This window comes from Palaemon carinicauda, chromosome 38 (genome assembly GCF_036898095.1).
Source record: "Palaemon carinicauda isolate YSFRI2023 chromosome 38, ASM3689809v2, whole genome shotgun sequence".
Classification (NCBI taxonomy): domain Eukaryota; kingdom Metazoa; phylum Arthropoda; class Malacostraca; order Decapoda; family Palaemonidae; genus Palaemon; species Palaemon carinicauda.
The window spans coordinates 34,719,933-34,737,580 of NC_090762.1; the positions used below are offsets into that span (position 1 = coordinate 34,719,933).

The 17,648-nt window shown below is 34.5% G+C and overlaps 2 protein-coding genes and 1 long non-coding RNA gene across 3 annotated transcripts in view; 1 reads left to right on the top strand and 2 right to left on the bottom strand.

Moving 5' to 3' along the window:
• Positions 1–402, bottom strand: part of Sbp2 (SECIS-binding protein 2) — a 60,370-nt gene extending 59,968 nt beyond the window's left edge. The window contains exon 1 of the mRNA XM_068362055.1: positions 152–402. Coding sequence (XP_068218156.1) covers positions 152–178 — 27 coding nt within the window. The 5' untranslated portion in view covers positions 179–402. The remainder of the gene's footprint in view (positions 1–151) is intronic.
• Positions 403–5,537: 5,135 nt separating this feature from the next.
• LOC137630137 (putative protein MSS51 homolog, mitochondrial) lies at positions 5,538–14,396 on the bottom strand. Its single transcript, XM_068361595.1, is given in 10 exon segments — positions 5,538–5,721; positions 6,003–6,158; positions 7,598–7,687; positions 7,989–8,089; positions 9,986–10,180; positions 10,882–11,061; positions 11,271–11,396; positions 13,298–13,448; positions 13,450–13,620; positions 14,212–14,396. Coding segments are annotated over 9 exon segments (1,221 nt in total). The 5' UTR covers positions 13,516–13,620; positions 14,212–14,396; the 3' UTR covers positions 5,538–5,565.
• A 3,194-nt stretch (positions 14,397–17,590) lies between these two features.
• The window catches only part of LOC137630138 (uncharacterized), a 30,630-nt gene continuing 30,572 nt past the window's right edge, over positions 17,591–17,648 (top strand). Inside the window, exon 1 of the long non-coding RNA XR_011041670.1 lies at positions 17,591–17,648. This exon is cut by the window's right edge and continues 145 nt beyond it. This is a non-coding gene — a long non-coding RNA (uncharacterized lncRNA).

Consider the following 17,648-nt stretch of genomic DNA (forward strand, 5'->3'; position numbering starts at 1 on the left):
GGAAAGTTTAGGTTAATTGATGTCCATTTTTAATCAACGTATGAGGAACTAGCCGCTGATATACAAAGGCTCCTACCTATTACGTATCATATTTCTTCATATTTCAACTGTATTGTATAATGTATAATGCAATCATACAATTCATATTTACCTTATCGTCGGACAGCAATGCTGTCATCAACCATGTCTATGTTCATAGATTACTGTATAGACGTTTTCTTAAACTTCCGTTCTATTCTTTTATGTCACGTCTTGAAACAAACGTCCTTTAAACCCAGACTGGCCGAAATATTATGAAAAATCCAAGAATCTGGAAGAAATGGCCGAAATGTTATGAAAACTCCAAGAAACTGGAAGAAATGGCCGAAATATTATGAAAAAAAATCAAGAAACTGGGAGAAATGTTGGATAACCTTGGTTGTGATGTTATCGTCTATCAGGTTTTGAGAGATTAGGGATCATTAGTATAAATGTTTACATCAATGGCATACTATGTTAAAGTTGATTTTGTTTCGTATTTATTGTCTTAAAAAAAATGATAACGTGAATGAACTATTCTTAATTAATTTTCAAGTTAAACAACTCTCTCTCTCTCTCTCTCTCTCTCTCTCTCTCTCTCTCTCTCTCTCTCTCTCTCTCTCTCTCTCTCTCTCTCTCTCTCTCTCTCTCTCTCTATTTACTTCCTTATTTCCTTTCCTCATTGAGCTATTTTCCCTGTTGGACCCCTCGGCTTATAGAATCCTGCTTTTCAATTATAATTGTAGCTTAGCTAATAATAATAATAATAATAATAATAATAATAATAATAATAATAATAATAATAATAATAATAATAATAAGGTACCTGATGCTTGTTTTTCAGCTATTTCTAATTATATGAAAATTTGGAGTTCCAGGTTCCTCGTTGCTCTCTCTACAACACGGGGATTGTGGGCTCACTACTAGAAGAAGCGTAGTAGGTGGAAAGAACTGCAAACTGCAGAAAAAAAATCATTATTATTAGTTACTTTCTACACAGACAGAACAGCTTGCATACTTTTACTTCTAACTTCAAGGGCCTTTCTAATATACCGGGCTACATCTTTAGTTGGGGTTTCTAAATTCCCTATTTCTATGTCATTGTTTCTAACTTTTCCTAACTCATTATAGCTGAACACATGCTCGATAGTATCCTCTGCCTCCCTTCACAACACAAAGGCTATCATTATCATTCCTCTTTTTTATACGTTCGTTTATTCTAGCATATCCAACCTTATTTTCATTACTATTACTGCCTCATTAGTGTTAAGTTCTCCTATGTAGTCTCTTTTGACAAACCTCGGTTTTGGTCATCTCTGCTTTCTTTCTTCTACTTTTCTTTTAATTTTTATTTCTTTTTTTAGTTCTTGTTTATTATACTTTCTTACTTCTTCAATTTTAATATATTTATTGCATATTTCTATGATACTTTTTCCCCAACATTCCCCATATGGTTCTCTTATTTGATCTTCCACTATCTCCTTAACTAGTCGTTTGTCATCTGATGTTATGATATGAAAAATTATCAAATTTTTATACTCTATTCTATTTTCAACAGGCCATATTCTTATTTCTGCTATTAGTCCCCTATAAGGTTTGGTAGCAACCTGTTCAAACATTCCTTTCATAATGTACTCTATGCTCGCTAGTTCTTTCATTTCTTTTTCTTTTATTACACCCCATGTCTCAATATTTGCTAACATTGTAGGCACGACTACTGTCTCATAGATCTTTATTCTCATTAGCAATGCCAAATCTCCTACTCTGTTACTGTGTTCATACTTCCTAACTTCTTGTACCACGTATTCTATATTTGCTTCCCTTTCGCTTATGCTGAGACTATGGTTTCCGTTTTCTGAGTACCGTTCTCCTAAGTATTTATATTCCTTAACCGTTTCTATCCTTCCATTTCTAACCACGCCATTCACCCTTTTAACCTCTTCTTTTTTGTGTGTCTAATTATTAACACCGCAGACTTCTGTGGATTTGTGCTAAACGTAAATTTCTTTAGTTCTTCCAAACTGCGGTAGTTGCTTATAGCTCTTTCTACTGTGTATCAATTGTTGCCAGGAAACATTATATCTACATGATTTAGGGCTTCTATTCTAATGTTTCTGATCAGGGTTGTCGTCTTCTGACTTTTGAATTAACTTTGTCCGTGACTATTGAACATAACTTTGGTCCAAATACTGTTCCCTGGTTTACGTTTCCTTCTATCCTAATTTCCTCTGTATGCCCAGCGGGACTTGATAATTGCTTTAGTTTTCTCATTTAATTTATATATCATCTTCGCATCATCTTTCTCTACCATCATACTTAATTCCTTGATACAATCTTTCAATCAATGTTTAAATCTGCTATCTTTAGACTTCATCATCTCCTCCTACGCCTATTGACGCAAGGGGCCATGGTTAGATTTCGCCAGTCGTCTCTATCTTGAGCCGTTGCCTTTAGACGTATCCACTGATATTATTTCTAGTTCATCCCATTCATCAGGTATTTCTCTCTTCAATTTAATTTATAATTTCTCTCATGCTATTCTTCATGTTTTGGCTCACGTTTTTCAACATTTCATTACTAATTTTTTGTCTGTCTCGTATTCTTATTTTTTCAGGGATAGTATGACAGCATCTCCCTCTTGCTGAGTAGTCTTTATTACTGTACCTTTTTCACTTTTACTTTTTCCCATTACCCACCTGAAAGCCAATTCATTAACTTTGTTGGCTTGATTCTCCATTCTGTATTACTCTTTTGCAACTTAAATAGGTCAGTATAATAAAATTTAAATTCTCTTTTGATATCCTCAACTATTTCTATTGTTACCCAATCTTTGTTTCTGATGGTAGTCATAGGACTTGTCTTATGTCTATCTATTTTTATTTTTTAATTCCAGAGAGCTGCTCCATTGACCCCCCACCCTTGCTTTTTACTTCATCTTTTTCGTTTTTGAATGATATTTCACCTGCTCTGATTCGGTTTTTTAACTATATTCCTTCATCTTATTTGGTTTTGAACGATATTTCACCTGTTCTTATTCGGTTTTGAACGCTATTTCACCTGTTCTTATTCAGTTTTTGAATGATATTTCACCTGTTTTTATTTCGTTTTTAACGATATTTCACCTGTTCTTATTCGGTTTTTGATATTTCACTTGTTCTTTTTCGTTTTTTTTTAACTTTATTCCTTCATCTTATTTGGTTTTGAACGATATTTCACCTGTTCTTATTCGGTTTTGAAAACTTTTTCACCTGTTCTTATTCAGTTTTTGAATGATATTTCACCTGTTTTTATTTTAGTTTTGAACTATTTCACCCGTTTTTATTCGGCTTTTTAATATATCACCTGTTCTAATTCGGTTTTTTATTATTTCACCTGTTCTTATTCGGTTTTTTAACTATATTCCTTCATCTTATTTGGTTTTGAGCGATATTTCACCTGTTCTTATTCGGTTTTGAACGCTATTTCACCTGTTCTTATTCAGTTTTTGAATGATATTTCACCTGTTTTTATTTTAGTTTTGAACTATTTCACCTGTTCTTATTCGGTTTTTTAATATTTCACCTGTTCTTATTCGGATTTTTAATATTTCACCGGCTCTTATTCGTTTTATGAACGATATTTTACCTGTTTTTATTCGGTTTTTGAACAATATTACACTTGTTCTTATTCGTTTTTAACGCTATTTCACCTGTTCTTATTCGGTTTTTTAAACGATATTTTACCTGCTCTTAACCGGTTTTGCACGATATTTTGCCTGTTCTTTTCCTGTTTTGAACGATTTTCACCTGTTCTTATTTGGTTGTGAACAATATTTCTCCTGTTCTTATTCGGTTTTAACAATATTTCACCTGTTCTTATTCGGTTTTAACAATATTTCACCTGTTCTTATTCGGTTTTGAACAATATTTCATCTGTTCTTATTCGTTTTTGAACGTTATTTTGGCTGTTTTTATTTGGGTTTAAACGATATTTCTTTTGCTCGTATAAGTTTTTAACAATATTTTTCCTTTTCTTATTTGGTTTTGAACGATATTTCCTCTGTTCATATTCGGTTTTTAACGATATTTTGCCTGTTCTTATTTTGTTTTAAACGATATTTCTTCTGTTCTTATCAGTTTTTAACGATATTTTTCCTGTTCTTATTTGGTTTTGAACGATATTTCATCTGTTCTTATTCGGATTTTAACGAATTTTTGCCCGTTCTTATTCGGTTTCAAACGACATTTCTTCTGTTGTTATCAGTTTTTAACGATATTTTGCCTGTTCTTATTTGGTTTTAAACGATATTTCTTTTGTTCTTATCAGGTTTTAACGATATTTTGGCTGTTCTTATTTGGTTTTAAACGATATTTCTTTTGTTCTTATCAGTTTTTAACGATATTTTGGCTGTTCTTATTTGGTTTTAAACGATATTTCTTTTGTTCTTATCAGTTTTTAACGATATTTTGGCTGTTCTTATTTGGTTTTTAAACGATATTTCTTTTGTTCTTATCAATTTTTAACGATATTTTGGCTGTTCTTATTTGGTTTTAAACGATATTTCATTTGTTCTTATCAGTTTTTAACGATATTTTGCCTGTTCTTATTTGGTTTTAAACGATATTTCTTTTTTTCTTATCAGTTTTTAACGATATTTTGGCTGTTCTTATTTGGTTTTGAACGATATTTTATCTGTTCTTATTTGGTTTTGAACAAGATTTCGCCTATTCTTAATGCATTCTGAACGATATTTCGCCTGTTCTTATTCGGTTTTACTTTTTATATGCTTTAGTTTATGGTTTTCTTCAATTTCTTTTTACAAACTTGGAGCTTTCCCATTGGCTTGCTATACCTTGTGACATTTCACATCTTGCTTTTCCAACTAGGGTTGTAGCTTGGATAATAATAATAATAATAATAATAATAATAATAATAATAATAATAATAATAATAATAATAATAATAATAATAATAATAATATGGATGTAGTTGGGTTTCTAAAGATATAATAATGATGACAATGACTACTTTTTTTCAAGAACAAATTTCCGTTTGATATTATAATGAAAGAAGTAAAAAATTTCGATTTCAGTATTTTTCAAAAATAGAAACCTCTTAGTAGTTTAAACCTTATTTCAATACAATTTCAAAGATTTACAAATGACTAATTTGGTGATTTTGTCTCAAAATGATAATAACCCAATTATCTAATAATCTCAAAAATACCTTTAGGATTTAAGCAATCAATATAATTCATGAAAAAAACTGTTTATTTGTTTTCCATCAGTCACAGGATTCTACATTTTTCTTACTATTCTTTGTTTAAAAAACAGGGATGTATTAACCATTCCCATTTGATTAGTTGCTGTGAGAAGATAGATTATTTGCAACATTTTGTAGCAAAATACAGAGGAGGGGGAAAAAAAGTTCAAATTGGACTAGGGTAACCTAACGAAGAAAGCCAACTTGAGAGAGGAGAGAGAGAGAGAGAGAGAGAGAGAGAGAGAGAGATGAGAGAGAGAGAGAGAGAGAGAGAGAGAGAGAGGAGAGAGAGAGAGAGACCCATTCTTATAAGCAGAAGGATTCCCTTGTGTTGTCGATTCCTATAGCATAGCTGTTTGTCGCCCACACATGATCCGGCTCGTAAGGAGTCTGCTTGGCGAGCAACGAGCGGAGAGGGTTCAGTTCTTTGTGGACAATGTTCATCTTCAAGTTTTCCAATTTCTGAAAAGACGGAGATATACTCGTAATACTAGAATATAGAATGGAATAATTACTAATTTCTCATCTAGAATTTATTTAAGATGCGGTAATTTGATATTACGATGACTGTATACTAAATTTATAATCGGCATGTAATTTTATATCAAAAATTTTATATGAAACGCAACTTATCCTACTCTGCCAAAACCAATCGTTATCAAATTTTAGATTTTGCAGTTTTTTGATAGGTAAAAAATCAATGCTTAATTATTTTGTTAGAAAACTCTTTGATAAATACTGACCTGCAAAGTTTCTTCAAATTCCGCGAGGTTGTATGTTGTCATGGCGACTGGAATCTGTTCATAAGCTAATAACATCAAAGTAGGCGTCCATAGTTCTAGCATGGGGTCTGTATGCACACCCGGATGTATAGCAAGAGCTATATGCGGTCTCTGTACCTAAAATGTATGCTTGATGTTACATACTATTATTATTATTATTATTATTATTATTATTATTATTATTATTATTATTATTATTATTATTATTATTATTATTATTACTTCCTAAGCTACAATTCTAGCTTGAAAAGCAAAATGCTATAGGCCCAAGGGATCTAACAGGGAAAATAATCCGGTGAGGAAAGAAAATAAAGAAATAAAAACTACGAGAGACGTTTAAGAACAATAATAACATTGAAATAAATCTTTCATATATAAACTATAAAGACTTCAAAATAACAAGAGGAAGAGGAATAAAAAAGAATAAATAGCCCGAGTGTACCTTCAAGTAAGAAAACTCGTTATTAAGCTCTCAGTATTTTTTCTCGAATAAAGCCTGTGTTATAGGAGAGACTTATAGTCTGGTATGATTTGTATATTTACTGATAAGCAAGGACACTTTTTCAAATATATCAAGTTGATGACGTAAATATCTTAAATGAATGTATTTAGTCATCTGTTATTACCATCTTTATTATCATCAATGATACCCGTTGAGATACTGCCGCTAGAGCCTTATGGGGTCTTTTGGCTGACCAGACAGTGCTACATTGGAACCTTCTCTCTGGCTGGTTACGGTTAATTTTTCCTTTGCCTACACACGCACACACACATCAAATAGTCTGGCATATTCTTTACATATTCTCCTCTGTCCTCATACATCTGACAACACTGAGATTACCAAACAATTCTTCTTCACCCAAGAGGTCACTGCACTGTAATTGTTCAGTGGTTACTTTCCTCTTAGTAAGGGTAGAAGAGACTCTTTTGTTAGGGTAAGCAGCTCTTCTAGGGGAAGGACACACTAAAATGAAATCATTATTCTCTAGTCTTGGATAGTGTCATAGCCTCTGTACCATGGTCTTCCACTGTCTTGGGTTAGAGTTCTCTTGCTTGAGGGTACACTCTGGCACACTATTTTATCTTATTTCTCTTCCTTTTATTTTGTTAAAGTTTTTATAGTATATGTAAAAGATACTAATTCTAATAATGTTACTCTTTAAATATCTTATTTTTCCTTGTTTCCTTCCCTCACTGGGCTATTTTCCATGTTGGAGCCCCTGGGCTTATAGCATCCTTCTTTTCCAAATAGGGTTTTGGCTTAGCAAGTAATAATAATAATAATAATAATAATAATAATAATAATAATAATAATAATAATAATAATAATAATAATAATAATAATAACTTATTCCCTAGTATCATCACACCCCAAAATTTTCATTATGTCTTGTGCTGTCATTATCATCACAGATTATACCCAATATATCATTGAGGTACTTGTGCATTGCTGGAATTTGAAAGTACTGTATGTACTATTTTATACTTACATTACTTAAAACTATATACTATTTTATACTTACATTACCTAAAGGTATGTACTGTTTTATACTTACATTACTTTTCTTATCCGCAGGCACTACATATTCCCTCCAAAAGTCGTGGTACAGACCAGGATAGGCAATTGCTTTCACACTGGGAGTTGCCTGAAACAGAAATGGAAAATCAAGGAGTATGCCTACACTTTGATTCAGCAGATAGGTCTGCCCACTTATAAACGGCCGTTCTGACATTCTGAATTAGTGTTGGAAAAGCATAAGGTGAGTGCGTACTGTCTGCATACCATCCCTATGAATCTAATTGCCTAAAATTGGTAATTTTTTTTTTCTAATCTTAGTCCCTGCTTCACGATTGGATTATATGTGGTATTAAAATGATTCAAACTTTAAATATGACTTCCTTCACAAGTCATGAAAGAGCAACGAACCATAGGCTTGATAGTCTTACTTGGAAGGGCTTTTTCGGTGTCCAAGAAAATGTCTGTGGGTGATGATTGAGGTCCGGTGCAACCAAGCTGACAACTATGGGACGACCCAGAATTCTGCTGACTACCTGCAAGAATAAAATGGTTATGCATTTATATAAGGAAGACAACGAAAGAGAAACCTAAATATACATGCACAGAAATAAAGGGGGGAGAGAGAGAGGAGAGAGAGAGAGAGAGAGAGAGAGAGAGAGAGAGAGAGAGAGAGAGAGAGAGAGAGAGAGAGGGGGGGGGGGACGGTTGGTTGGAGATTTTTCTCAAGAAGCCCCAAGCAAACATAATTTTACCCCAAACTTATGAGCGCTAACATTCTTGTTAGTTTCATCAATAAGTATTTAGACCAATGTATTTTAAAATAGAAACTGTTTGCTGTATAATAGCTCAGTATGCTTCTAGAAAAACGATGTACTCTGTGTGATTTTGGAATGTGAATAATTTTCACTCGTTACAATCACTCTCCGTGTAGAACTTGATTAGTTATCCCTTTAGAAGGAACAAGATATCGTTTTCTTTCATCACTTGAAGAAACACTGTTTACAGCTAAATATATATTCTCTCTCTCTCTCTCTCTCTCTCTCTCTCTCTCTCTCTCTCTCTCTCTCTCTCTCTCTCTATATATATATATATATATATATATATATATATATATATATATATATATATATATATATATACATATATATATATATATATATATATATATATATATATATATATATATATGTGTGTGTGTGTGTGTGTGTGTGTGTGTGTGTGTGTACGAACCTCTAGAGATTGTTAATGAATATACATTCTTAGGACAGACAATAAATGTTTCCCCAGGACACGAGACCGAAATCAAAAGAAGGATAAGCATAGGATGGAGAGCATTTGGTAAGCAAAATGAGATTATGAAATGTAAAATATCACTTACTCTAAAAAGAAGAGTATTTAATTACATGGTCCCACCCGTGTTACTTATGCATCAGAAACTTTGAATCTTACTAAAGCCGTTGAAAATTATCTAGTTGCAACTCAAAGACGCTATGGAAATAATAATGGGAATAACAATAAGAGACAGAAAAAGAGCAACTTTGATATGAGAGCAAAACTAAAGTAGAGGATATTCTAACATGTAAGAAAAAGAAATGGAAGTGGGCAGGACATAGAATTTGAATGACAGGTAATAGATGGACATTAAGAATAACAGAATAGGTCTCTGGAGATTGCAGAAGAAGCAGAGGAAGGCAGAGAAGGACGATGGATTGATGGGCTAAGAAAATTTGCGGGTGCAAACTGGCATAGAATGGCCCTAACGTACATGAGTGAAAGGGTATGTCTAAAGCCTACGTTCTGCAGTATTAACTGTGTGCGTGTATATGTATATATATATATATATATACTATATAATATATATATATATATATATATATATATATATATATATATATATATGTGTGTGTGTGTGTGTGTGTGTGTGTATAAAATACTATATATATATATATATATATATATATATATTATATATATATATATATATATATATATATACATATATATATATATATATATATATATATATATATATATATATATATATATATATTATACTTACATACATTATATATATATACTATATATATATATATTATACTTATATATATATATATATATATATATATATATATATATATATATATATATACATATATATAATATATATATATATATATATATATATATATATATATATATACATACATACATACATACATACATACATACATACATACATACATGCATGCATATATATATATATATATATATATATATATATATATATATATATATATATATTATATATATACACATATATAAAGCAAGTAAACATTACATAACCGCATGAATTATATATTCTTGTGTATGCCATGCCTTAAAACTGAACCTCTAAGAGTCTAGACTCAAGAGAAATCTAGCTTACCTACCTGTATAACTCCCGACTGTACGGCCGACACCTCTGGCTCATCTGCTCCCAACAGGTGAATATGAATCTCCTTGGCGTTCTCAATCTCAGGGGCTAGCGATGGCACCCAGAAAGGACAGTGCCCAATGGTGAGCACCGTGCTAAACACGTTGCTTATCACCCGTTCCAGAGACGCTTGTAAGGCCGCTGAGCCTAGAAAAAAATGTCTTAGGTAATTTCTTTTCTAAATGTTTCTTTTAAATTTGTTCATGACATTCATTCTAGGTTGTCAGGCATAAGTAGGTTTCAGAGTATTAGATTACAGTATTTAATTCTTGTAGACTATCTTTCACGCTATGGACTACAAAGTTATTTTCTTAGAGATTTATCAAAAACTGTTTTGAACACCGGGCGAGCTGTTAGACTATAGGTAGGTACTGTTCGGGTTTGAAAGCATTTCTCAATAATGATTATAGCCTAGTTTATATTTAATGGATAAAAATTTCCCCTTTTGCAGTGAAATTCTCTCCCACTCTCTCTCTCTCTCTCTCTCTCTCCTCTCTCTCCTCTCTCTCTCTCCTCTCTCTCTCTCTCTCTCTCTCTCTCTCTCTCTCTCACACAGAGACCGGGTGCGGCGCGTGTTAAAAATGTGGATATGGTAAATTCCAGCAATAAAATGGGAATGAGGGTCCATCTTATATTGAAATTATCTCTCTCTCTCTCTCTCTCTCTCTCTCTCTCTCTCTCTCTCTCTCTCTCTCTCTCTCTCTCTCTCTCTCTCAGATTGGGTACGTGCGCGTGTGAGAATGTGGATATGGCAAACTCCATTATTAGAATCGGAATGAGGGTCTTCGAAGGGAAGGGGGGGGGGGAGGGGGGGGGGAAACGACACCCCAAAGACTGAGTCTTTTTACCTGGATGATTCACAGGTGTAAAATGCCACCACTCACTGACGACTGCCGCTGCAGCTATCGCATTGTCCCGAAGGGTCGTATGACGCGTAAGCCAGTCATCCCAGTCGCTGACGAGTCCTCCACGACCCCGCATGACGTCACGACCCATTGATAAAGGGGGATGGCAAGCATTCCAACCACCTGGCGTAAGACAACATGCGTACGTGAGACGTTAGATATTTGCTTTCTCGCTTGTTCCCATCGAGAGGAGACAACCCATTTTAAAAGTAGATATTACTTGGTTAAAAGCCAGGCATTCTAAATGCGTGGCGCTATCGCTTATATTATTATTAAGTAAATAGACTATGTATATAAATCTACATGTTCTGCCTTACAAACTTGCAGATAACTTACCTGGTCGATCAGCTCTAGTTCAAGTTGGCGGCAAACCTTTGCGTGTTCGGTCTTTCTCTGCTCTAAACAATCACTGCTGCAGTATCTCACTGCCTTGCAAAATGGACATTCAATGCCAACACCTGACAAGAGAGAACGTTAAACTTAATTAGTACGATGTCAATAATAGATGAATATGTATGTATAAAACAGTGTAATCATTCAAATCGCCTGTCTTCTATCTGCAATTTCTTGCTTGGGGGTTACACTCGGGCACGCTGTTCTATCTCATTTCTCTTCCTCTTGTTTTCTTTTTAAGTTTTATGGTTTGTATGTAAACAATCTAATTTAATGTTGTTTCTGTTCTTGAGATATTTTATTTTGATTATTTATTCTTCTCTTGTAGTTTATTTATTACCTTGTTTCCTCTCCTCCCTGGGCTGTTATTGGAGCCCTTGGGCATATAGCATCTTGCTTTTCAAACTAGGGTTATAGCCTAGCTTGTAATAATAATAATTTGATTCCCTGACGCCAAAGCAAAGCTACAAACCTAACCAGTTGTTTAGCCAAATGAAAATGATTAATAATGTTGAACGTGTAACGATCAACACTCAAGGTACAGTTGGACACAAGGGTCTATGGCACACCTCGCTCAGAACCACATACTATCACACACTTACTGCACGGCTAATAACCAAACAGATACTGAAGAGAGAGATGGCGGGGGGGGGGGGACTATACACAGAAATTTACCGTGCAGTGAGGGTGTAACAGGGTGCTCACTTATTCAGAGCATAGTGTGCCAGGAATTGGAGAAATGTATAGATCCATCTACCGATATAAATTACTCTTAAAGCAGTGCCACGTAAGGAAGTCTGACTCTGAAGTAGCCAATGCTGTAATAAAATTGGAGCTGCGTATTTTCGTCTAATTTTTTTTTTTTTTTTTTTTTTTTACGAATAGAGGCAATTTATATCAAAAGGTGAAGTAAATAGAAAAAAAACGAAAGGTATGTGGATACATAACGTTCCCTAGAAGTCAGATATCTTTCTTCTACATAGCTCATTTTCTAGATTTTCTAGAATATTTCCTTACAAGTACTTTGAAGATGCAGATCTTGAGAATATATCTAGATAATGGCCCATTTATCCACTTGGTCTCGAAAGTCCAATACAAAGTAGTTTATTTGATGCATACTATCTTGAAAGAGTAGATGAGAATGCTGGGGTGGATTATAGAAATATCACTGCTTGAAAGACTAGAAAATTATGAAATAAGAAGAATGGCAGGCGTAGTAAATATTACAGAGGTGATGAGAGTGTCACGACTGAGATGGTGTGTACACGTAGTGAGGATGAATGGTAGGATTGGAGTCAGGCGGTTTGAGAGGAGCCTGTTAGGGGGAGAAGATCAGGAGGGAGGCCGAGAATTAGATGGCGATGTAAGGCAAAGGATGATATGAAGAGAATAGCTCTAGTGGAAGAGGATGGCTGTGATAGAAGGCATTGGAGAGGGCGCATAATTATGGCAACCGACCCCTTAATGGGGAAGAAGATACATACTATCTATGCGAAATAAGTTCCAAGGTTTCTTCTCTTCCCGCTATCTTATATATATATATATATATATATATATATATATATATATATATATATATATATATATATATATATATATGTATATATATTTATATATGTATATATATATATTCTTTTCTTTTCTTTTTTTTTCTCCTGTAAACTACTGCTATCAGTTGTGCCTAAAGTTATATGCATCCTCTAAAGTAAGTCCATTGTGAGCGGCGATGAGTCGCAATAAAAGATGTAAAATTCGGTGTTTTGGTCAAGGATTGTTGGAGGGGACTAAGTGAAATTTTAGGAAATGATTTCTAACGCTGTAAACCTACCTCTTCATATATGAAAGGTTATAGAATTCAGATAAAATAGAAGAACCAGAGAATGTCAACGCTTTATAGTCTTAGAAAAAATAGCCAATTTTGGCGCAATAACTCATTATCAATTAGACGAAGGTATAGTGAACTCACCCTGGTCTTCATTGCAGTTGGCGCAAGCAGACCTCATCTTTTTCAGTTTCTTGACAGTAATCTTGAACGCTTTCCTGAGCATTTCCTCCACATTGTTCCCAAGTTTCTTGTTCTTGAGGACTTGCTTGGGCGACAGGAGGAGGCCGTGAGGGGGCCAAGATCCTCTGGTACTTTTCGCAGAAGGACCTCGGAGGATACTCTGTCAGTTCGAATGCCATTAGGCCTGCGGTTTAGGTATATAGATTAGGCCTACCTCTGTCTGATGATCTTCGTCAGTTTTATATCTTTTGGTACAAGATTTTTGTCTTACTTGAAAGGTCTTCCTGCAAGAAAGAAATTAATCATTTTGAAGACTGCTGGTTTTGCCATTTTCAACGTTTACCAAAAAAAAAATCCTTTTATTTGATATTATTGATAAAGGTTTAACGATTCCATCACAAGAAACATAACCTTTTTGCTTAACCTTTTTTTTCAAAATCATAAGATTACGATTCTAGTATTAACAAAAGTGTACCCTTGTTCACTACAACACCTACACACACACATTCTCTCTAAGGGGCTGACTGAAAATCTGAAATAGGCATATGTATAAGGTATATACAACGATATTGTTTGTATATATTGAGTAGACAGTATAGTTTTACAAGCCTCAGTATAAATGCGTCCTCTACTGCTGTGAGAATCGAAGACGCACCATATCTTGAGATGCGAAGACTGGCCCTCAGTCAGGTCCAGATATTCCACTTTAGAAAGCCATCTTTGGCTCATATACGTGGAAAAGAAAGCAATAAAGATGTCACCTCTGCCTTTTATAAGTACTAGATATAAGAATGTTCATCATTCATGTTATAAAAACGCGAAAAAAAACACTGAAAAACTATAGAAAAAAAAAGAGCACAAATTGGAATTCCTACCCTCACTACCCTGCGAATTGGATTCTGAAATCCCCGAACTTTCGGATTTTCACCGCTAATCACACTCAAATTTTCTATAACGATTATCATTCAAGAAGCAACTAAATATGACCGGTAGTTTAACTTTGAACTCCGTTATCGCACACGGCCGTAGCGGGAGTTACAAGAAAAGTGTGACGGTGTGAAGGCGTTCCCGGGAACCGTTGCCAGCTGCCATTTATATCTTCATTGGCGGGGGCTGCACATTAGAGCTGCCAGGTCTCGCTGCCTCTTAATGAGTCCAAAAATAATTTTCATAGTTTTATTTTGAATAAAAAAAGCCCAAAAAGATTTCAAAAGAGAATATTTTCCAGTTATTCATTCGAGCTATACAAAACTGAATACTGGTTGAGGACATTATTATTTTTATCTTAGAATATTGGATTGCATAACCGCCCCACCGTCTCAATATCGATGCTTTGCCAAGTCGAACCTCTTATAATAAGCACTTGCTTAGATATTAATGCAGGGCTGGGTTCGGTACCCCGAGCCAAGTCTTGACTCAATGACTCTGTCAGCTAACACGTGCGTGTGACATTTTTTATAGCTGTTTGACGTCAAACCATTCATCAAATAATTATTATTTAACATATAACCATCTATTTCTGGAGTTTCATATCAGTCGTTGTATAGGACGCATGATTTAAATTTTTCAAGGTCACTAAAAACGCCTTTCCAATATAAGTACTTTCTGATTGGGGATACCTTAACGTGGCGAAAGGGTTTGTGTTTGTGTATGGCAAAGCTGTACTCGTCAGGGTCACACATACTAGGTTGGTTTGAGAGCGATCAGATGGAAGTCTCAACCATCACCAATCCGCATTGGCCATAGAGTGGTGTTGAAAAAATGGCCAAACGACAGACACGAATTAGGACAGGTCTAAGGCCCTTGTTCTGCAGCCTTTGTTTTGCCGTGGACTAGAAACGGCTACATTTGCTGTTGTTGTTGTTGTCGTCATTTAAGCCCTCTACAATCAGCCATTAAAAATCTATTTTAACGGTACTTCAATTTGAGATTCTTCTTCACCCAAGGCGTTAACTACAGCACTGGAACTCTTCAGTGGCTACTTTCCTCTTGGTAAGGGTAGAAGAGACTCTTTAGCTATGGTAAGCAGCTCTTCTAGGGGAAGGACACTCCAAAATCAAACCATTGTTCTCTAGTCTTGGGCAGTGCCATATCCTTTATACCATGGTCTACCACTGTCTTGGGTTAGAGTTATCTTGCTTGAGGGAACACTCGGGCACACTATTCTATCTAATTTCTCTTCCTCTAGTTTTGTTAAAGTTTTTATAGTTTATGTGGGAAATATTTATTTTGATGTTATTACTGTTCTTAAAATATTTTATTTTTTCTTGTTTCCTTTCCTCCCTGGGCTATTTTCCCTGTTGGGGCCCCTGGGCTTATAGCATCCTGCTTTTCCAACTAGGGTTGTAGCTTAGTATTTAATATTAATAATAATAATAATAATAATAATAATAATAATAATAATAATAATATTTAGGATAGTCCACATGACAAAACTATTGGGAATACTCGACAATTTTGCAAGGTTAATGACGGCACAGTTTTCATGCCTTTAATGCAAGAGGTGGTCTTTATCATTATTACTGAGCAGTAACTAATCTGAAAGTTTCTGTACAAGATTGTAATAAAGCTGCATGTTTCACAGAGGTTTATAGACCAGTATAGTTGTAATAGTCAGGGACATCCATACTAGGTTGGTTTCCTGTGACTGATCAGACGAAAATTTCCTCCATCACCAACCAATCCGCAGTTGACCACGCTGGTCAACTGCGGTAAGGAAAACTGGCCAAACCCCACACTATATAAATAAGGACATGACTGAGACTTTTGTCCTGCAGCGAACGAGAAATAGCTTTATGTGTAATGGTTGTAACATTATAGGATCCGGGTAAAATCATGGTAAGGATTTTAGTATTTTAGTCTCGAGGACTGAGAAACAATCTAATTATTATTATTATTATTATCATTATTATTATCATTATTATTATCATTATTATTAATTGCTAAGCTACAACCCTAGTTGGAAAAGCAGAATGCTAAGCCCAGGGGCTCCACCAGGGAAAATGGCCCAGTAAGGAAAGGAAAAATGAAATATTTTAAGAACAGTAACATTAAAATAAGTATCTCCTATATAAACTATAAACACTAACAGAACAAGAGGAAGAGAAATAAGTTAGAATAGTGTGCCCGAGTGTACCCTCGAGCAAGAGAACTCTAACCCAAGACAGTGGAAGACCATGGTACAGAGGCTATGGCACTGCACAAGACTACAAAATTTATTTACGTATTAAACATGTTCAAATAAATAGTTTAGTATTAAGCGTTTTCGTTATCGGCAAAGGTGTTATCGGGTATGAAACATCATAGGAATTCGAATAGACATTTATAACCTTAGACGCAGTACTGTATTCTGTAACGTTGAAGATAAGGAATTTTGATTGCACAGTGTGGCGTCTTTATTACCGGACAGAATAAAACCCGTACTTGGAACGTGACATTATTATTATTATTATTACTACTACTACTACTACTACTACTACTACTACTACTACTACTACTACCTCCTTAGTTGGAAAGACAGGATGCTATAAGCCCAGGGGCTCCAACAGGGTAATTAGCCTCGTAGGAAAGGAAATAATGAAACCGATACAATAGTGTGCCTGAGTGCACCCTTGAGCAAGAGAACTCTAACCCAAGACAGTGAAAGAGAATGGTATAGGGGGTATGGCACTCTCCAAGACTAGATAAAAAATGTTTTTGGAGTGTCCTTCTCCTAGAGGAACTGCTTACCATAGCTAAAAAAAAGATATAGTCTAGCCTTATCATGTGGAAACTGGCAAACCAAGAAAATTATTTTGACGTTAGCATGCATGAGAGCAATTTTTCATGACCATGTTACTGAAGGTTTTAATTTCAATAATATATAAAGTACTTCCAGTAACAAATATAAAATATGAAATTTTGTAAAATTTCCATGTTCAGTACATATCACTCTTCCTTCTTTTCAGTGACGGTAGATTGTTAAACCAGATCAATCAGTTTTTATACTTTTCATGAACAAAGAATTTTCTAAAACCCGTAAGACATCCAATTCATTATCATATAAAGAATTGCTTATCAAAATTAACCTTCAATACTGTTATTTACAAACAAGAACCTTTCTTGACATTCAAGGTTATCTTTATTAAGTTTAAACTACAGATGGCGCCACACGTTTTTCATGGACACCAAAGCATTTAAACTGCCTTGTTCCTGCGTCATTGTTCAAGTTACATTTTTGAGAAAAATAATAGAACTCTTAGTTCGGCTAATAAGTGGGGGGGAAACGGGTGTGTTCGGGGTTTGTGCAAGATCTATATATAGGCTATCCTTG